This window comes from Heterodontus francisci, chromosome 11 (genome assembly GCF_036365525.1).
Source record: "Heterodontus francisci isolate sHetFra1 chromosome 11, sHetFra1.hap1, whole genome shotgun sequence".
NCBI classification, from domain to species: Eukaryota; Metazoa; Chordata; class Chondrichthyes; order Heterodontiformes; family Heterodontidae; genus Heterodontus; species Heterodontus francisci.
The window spans coordinates 46,506,074-46,512,154 of record NC_090381.1 but is presented as its reverse complement, the minus strand read 5'-3'; the positions used below and the strand labels follow the sequence as shown (position 1 = coordinate 46,512,154).

At 39.8% G+C, this 6,081-nt stretch overlaps 1 protein-coding gene across 1 annotated transcript in view; it reads right to left on the bottom strand.

The window, feature by feature from the left end:
* Nucleotides 1-850: 850 nt before the first annotated feature.
* copb2 (COPI coat complex subunit beta 2) overlaps nucleotides 851-6,081 on the bottom strand; it is a 36,344-nt gene continuing 31,113 nt past the window's right edge. The window contains exons 18-22 of the mRNA XM_068042105.1: nucleotides 5,295-5,387; nucleotides 4,993-5,176; nucleotides 4,820-4,891; nucleotides 3,864-4,007; nucleotides 851-1,274 (exon numbers count right to left, since the gene is read on the bottom strand). Coding sequence (XP_067898206.1) covers nucleotides 1,179-1,274; nucleotides 3,864-4,007; nucleotides 4,820-4,891; nucleotides 4,993-5,176; nucleotides 5,295-5,387 — 589 coding nt within the window. The 3' untranslated portion in view covers nucleotides 851-1,178. The remainder of the gene's footprint in view (nucleotides 1,275-3,863; nucleotides 4,008-4,819; nucleotides 4,892-4,992; nucleotides 5,177-5,294; nucleotides 5,388-6,081) is intronic.

Here is a 6,081-nt window from a genome sequence, read left to right as displayed (position 1 = left end):
CCCCATACCCTTTGATTCCTTTAGACCCAAGAGCTATATCTAACTCCTTGAAAACATACAATGTTTTGACCTCAACTGCTTTCTGTGGTAGTGAATTTCACAGGCACCACTCTCTGGGTGAAGAAATCTCTCCATCTCAGTCCTGAAAGATTTACCCCATATCCTTAGACTATGACCCCTGGTTCTGGGCTCCCCCACCATCGGGAACATCCTTCCTGCATCTACCCTGTCAAGTCCTGTTAGAATTTTATAGGTTTCTGTGAGATCCCCCCCCCCCCCCTCTTCTGAACTCCACCGAAGATAATCCTATCTGACTCAATCCCAGGAATCAGTCTGGTATTAAGTTATTGAATTACAATAGTATGCCATCTCCAGGCATACAGAGACCTTCTGAGAGAAATTGTTGAGATTGTCACCCAAGAAAACTTGGGCTTCGTAGTAACTATTTTCAGTATAGAGATGTCCTACTGTTCACATTGCAATAAAATCACTGTGGAAACAAACAATTGCCCTCAAAATAGTGGTAGAAGAATGTTAGAGGAACTACATAAATGTTTATTGAATATTCAATTATTGCTTTATGTACAGATTTATTTTTCACTATTTGCAGTGACCTTTTGCGAAACTTAAATTTGCAATAAAACATTAAACATGTAGTTTCCCATCTTTGTCACTGCTTTGCAGACACTCCCAATATAAAAAATCTTCACTGACTTCTTACAAAAGTCTAGTTTAGATTTAACAGCTTTAGTGCTAAAGCAGCATTCATAAACTTTGATTTAAATTCAAACCTGATACCAGTTTCCTGCATGAATCAATCACCCTCTTTAACAGAACATGTGTGCCAGAGTCATAAAAAACGTAATCAGCTTTATTTGGTGTTAATACAGCACAACAGTACGAGCACATCTATCCAGTTATGAAACAGTAACTCCACAACTTACTTTACAAAGGTCAATGGCAGCAATACAATCTTATTTGCTTGCTTGGCAACAGCACCACCTACTGTAGTGTTGTACAAAATGCACTTCAGTATGTCAACTTGCTGCCCAATCAGCTCTTACCATTTTAGAATTGTCCAAAGTTGAGTAAATTGCAACAGCTTTCTAAAAGCAAAGGTTGACTATTCACTCATTGAAAAGAAATTTGGTCACATTTAAATAGACTTGGTTTTCAACTTAGTCATCCAGGAATTCTTCATCTAAATTAACATCAGAAGTGTCTATGTCATCCAGCTCCAAGTTATCCAAATCATCGTCAAGATCAGTTAGAGACTGAAAACAAGAGAATAAAATTAAGACCAAGGCTATTTTGCACTTTCACAATTACATTTGGAGTCAAAGATACTTTATAGATAAATCAAATGGGGAAAGCCCTAACAAATGTATTCCAGATCTATGATTATCTGCACTCCAATTTCCCCTTTGCTGCAGACAATTTCAAACATGGCATGTACTGCATTAAAATATTTGCTTCCCAAAGTTAATTTTCAGTATCATGTTTTATAAACATACAACAGTTAAGGGCAGCTGGTTCACTCCTGCACACCATGCTCCCACATCAACAACTTCTAGCGCCTTTAACATAATAAAAAGACTGCATTATGAAACAAAATATGACACTAAGCCACTTAAGGTATTAGAAGAGATAACGAAAGGTCTGGTCAAAGAGGTAGGTTTCAAGGAGTGTCTAAAGGAGGAAAGCACGGTAGAGAGGTGTAGGGAGAGTATTCCAGAGCTTAGGTCCTAGGCAACTGAAGCAGCTGCCATCAATGGTGGAGCAGTTAAAATCGGGGATGCTTAAGCGACCAGAATTAGATGAGCACAGATTATGACTGAGGGTTGTAGGGCTGGAGGAGATAATAAACATAGGGAGGGGCAAGGCCATGGAGGGATTTGAAAACAAGGATGAGTGTTTAAAAATCAAAACATTGCTCGACTGGGAGTCAATGTAAGTCAGTGAGCACAGGAGTGATAGGTGATCAGGACTTAGTTTAGTTTAGAGATACAGCACTGAAACAGGCCCTTTGGCCCACCGAGTCTGTGCCGACCATCAACCACCCATTTATACTAATCCTACACTAATTCCATATTCCTACCACATCCCCACCTGTCCCTATATTTCCCTAACACCTACCTATACTAGGGACAATTGCTAATGGCCAATTTACCTATCAACCTGCAAGTCTTTGGCATGTGGGAGGAAACCGGAGCACCCGGAGGAAACCCACGCAGACACTTGGTGCGAGTTAAGACATGGACAGCAAAACTTTGAAGGACCTCAAACTTACAAAGGGTAAAATGTGGGATACCAGCCAGGAGTACCTTGGAATAATCAAGTCTAGAGTTAAGGCAGACAAGAGTCTCCTCAGAAAGGCAAAAACAGGCCAACTTAACTGAGAAATTACTCCCAAAGACAATCAAGTTCAAAGTAATCACAGTGACTGGGAGGCACATCCCTTATCCACACCTACCAAACTACATCTAGTTATGTTACCCACATTCAGGCATTTGTCCAGCTCCCTTCTGAATTATTTCATTTGTTCAATACACTTGAAGGCCCCAAAAGATGTCTCCTCATATCTAACCTAGCTCTATGCTTCTGTAACTTATACTCATATCCCCAGATCCTACCTTATCCAACTCAAATAGCCTACCCAGAGAAAGTGAATCTCATCCTTTCATTATCAGCCTAAATCAATCTCAAAGTTTACACTCTTCTAGAGTAAAAAAAACTCCAGCTCTTTAAGCGGTTTGTGGTGTCTGAGGGCCTCTAAAACTATATGTCAATCTTATGGCCCTCCTCTGAACTTTTTCCAGGGTCTCTACTTCACCCAGCAATCTGGGGGCATCAAAACTTTACTCAGAGTAGTAAGGGCGTGGAATGCCCTGCCTGCAGCAGTAGTAGATTCGCCAACTTTAAGGGCATTTAAGTGGACATTGGATAGACACATGGATGAAAATGGAATAGTGTAGGTCAGATGGTTTCACAGCTTGGCGCAACATCGAGGGCCGAAGGGCCTGTACTGCGCTGTAATATTCTAATTCTAATTCTAAAAACTGGATACTGCATTCTAAATGAGATCCAACCAAGGCACGGTACAAAGACAATGTAATAAATTGTGTTTTGTATTTAATCGTCCTGGCAGTTGATTCATGGCACTGGTTGTGGACCTACAGATTCATGTATTGTTGTGCACATGACTGACGTCGTCCCTATCCACGTGCATAACAGTACATTTACTTATATTAAATGACATCTGTCAGATATGAGCCCATTCCTCCATTGCATTTAGTTCTATTCTCAATTCAATTTTAATCTGTTTTGCTCATCTAAGTTCCTTAAACTAACAAAAAACTTCGAGTCATCCGTGAAGTAGCAGACAGTTCCTCTGACGCCTTTATTCCATCATTGATAAAGACGAAGAATGTCAATTTTTGAGAGACTCCACTAATAATGACTCCCCATGCAGAACCACTACCATTTCTATCTACAAGAATGCAATCAATTCTTAATCCAACCCAGAATATGCCTCCTTATCCCAAAGGACACACCCTTATTTAGTAGCTGTGTGGCAGTGTCAAATTTTTTGAAAATCAAGATATACAATAATGAGCAAACTACCTACATACATTAGCCAATTTGTTTTACAATGGCCCTTTTTTATTCCAAGGACATACATGGTTTCCTTTTCTAAAAGAATGGCTTTGCAGACATTCCATTTTTTCCCCAAGTCACTACTGTCCCTGCCTAGTAAGGCTGCCCAATCAATAGTCTGTCTATGCAAATTTAGCCCTTTTAAAATTTGAAGTACATGATTTTGTTTAAATGAGTTGTGTGCATGTACTGCTCAAGCTAATTACCTTGCTAGTTTGAAGGTCCTTTACCACTGAGTCAGCTGCAGTTGGCACATAAACAGGTGCTGATTCTGATACAGCATTTGCTTCTATCACTGATGCAACTGGTGTAGACAAACCTGGTACTGTTTCCTCTTCGTCAGAAAGTTTCTATAATGTCAAAAAATTTAAAGTATTTAGAAATGCTGAAATCTTGTAATTACATAACCAGCAAATATTTTTGTATACATCTGGAAGCTGGCAGAAATTTTTTAAAAAATATAATTTACTGGTCAGGGAATAAACACTCATTTTCAAAGATTTTTGCACTTGTAATGCTGCAGAGCTATGATTCTGCCACCAGAGTTCCTCACTGAGTTTGTCACAAGTCCCTCACAGAGTCCTCTAGTGGTAAAATGCAAATAGTAAGCAGTTCAACTTACACCTGACATGCTTTGTCTTTTACTCTAACTTTTTAATACTCCATCTGCAATCTGTTGCATGACATCTCCGTTATTTAATCTCTCCTGTCCTCCATCCTATCACAGACCTTCTCTTTTGTTCTTCTTCCCCCCACCTCCCCCCCCCCCCCCCACCCCAACCCCACTCCCCCCTTTCACTTGCTCAAAGACTCTCAACATTTCTAACTTTTGCCAGTTCTGATGAAAGGTCACAGACCTGAAACGTTAACTCTTGTTTCTCTCTACACAGATGCTGCCAGACTGGAGTACTTCTGGCACTTTCTGTTCTCATTTCAGAGTTCCAGCATCTGCAGTATTTTGCTCTCATCCAACTTACACCTGCAAGTTCTGGATCTCTGAATTGTAATTTCCAACTTCAGTATGAATTATTTCAAACAGCTAGATAATATGCCATCTCCACATTCAGTGGTAATTGTGTTGGAGAATTTGATTACTTTGCAATGAAATTACAACATTAGCTTTCCAACTCTGAAATTAAGAATGTGTTTAATAGCCAGCTACCTTCGCTGATGTTTCATGCACAGATGATGCAAAGTCTTTTGATTCTTCAATAACATTTCTTTCTTCATTTGGCTAGTAAGCAAAAATAGTAGGAAAAAAGATTAGCACTGGCAAATTCCATTTAAATCCAAACTCTCAGCATTGATATAATACAGAAGGATGCTATTACTTACAGTGACAAGGGGATAATCCCTGGCAGGTCTCTCTTTAGGCCTGCTAGTTTCTTTCAGATACTGCTCTGCTACAAAAGCTTCCTTTAGGCCTGGGAATAAATTTTCATACTCTGTGGGGTCAGCAAGAGACTCTGCAGCTTTCTGGTTTATTTTGGAGAGATTCTCTCTCCAGAGTTTCACAACTCTGAAAGGAAAAGTTAGCATCAGAGCAGAAACTTACTATGTGCATTTATGTGTATTTCTACATATAAACACACACAATTACATTGTGCTACAATTGAACTGTAACTGCTGATTCATACCTGGAGACCTGACTTGGCAGGTACGTTCTGGAAAAAAAGGCAGCTTCCGGGAGACGTCCTGTTTTTATCAGCAATTCCAGACAATTGTCAAGCCTGCATAATTTTTTTTTAAAAAGAAAAGATAAAATTCTTGGAAATTCAAACAAAATATCTAAACATGCATATTGAATTCACTGCAACTCCAGTCAATATTATATAATCCCGGGTGTTGGGGGAAGGTGATTGGGGGAGGGGTTTGGAGGGGATAAAAGGGAGTGGAGGGAGGTGGTGGGAGAAGAGAAGGATTGGTTGGGGAGGGGGGGGGGGGGGTGGAGAGAGGAAGGTTTCCCACTTCTGTTTATTACCCAGTGATCTGCTCATCTAGTGAACATGTGAATATCAGTCAAGCACAGGCTTAGTTGTGATGCCTGACTGTCACACTAGGCACATACTTAAAGAATGGCTACTCAAGAGAGGTACAGTCAAGAGCTGCCTACATGGATGGAATCATGTCTCAGCAATCTTCAAATGAGATGAGAAAATTATAAATCAAAATAGCCAATGGAATGCTGACCTTTACCTCACATTGGGTTGAAATTCAAGTCAGTTGTACAGGTCAGAGTTTAAAGACCAGCACAGACTAGTTGGGCCAAATGGCCTGTTTATGCAGAATATGCTGTATATCCTAAGAAAATGCTGGAATTTATTATTAAGGAAGTCTTAATGCACTTAGAAAAGCACTGTATGATTGGGACAGGTCAACATGGTTTTACTAAAGGGAAATCCTGTTTGACAAATTATTAAGAGT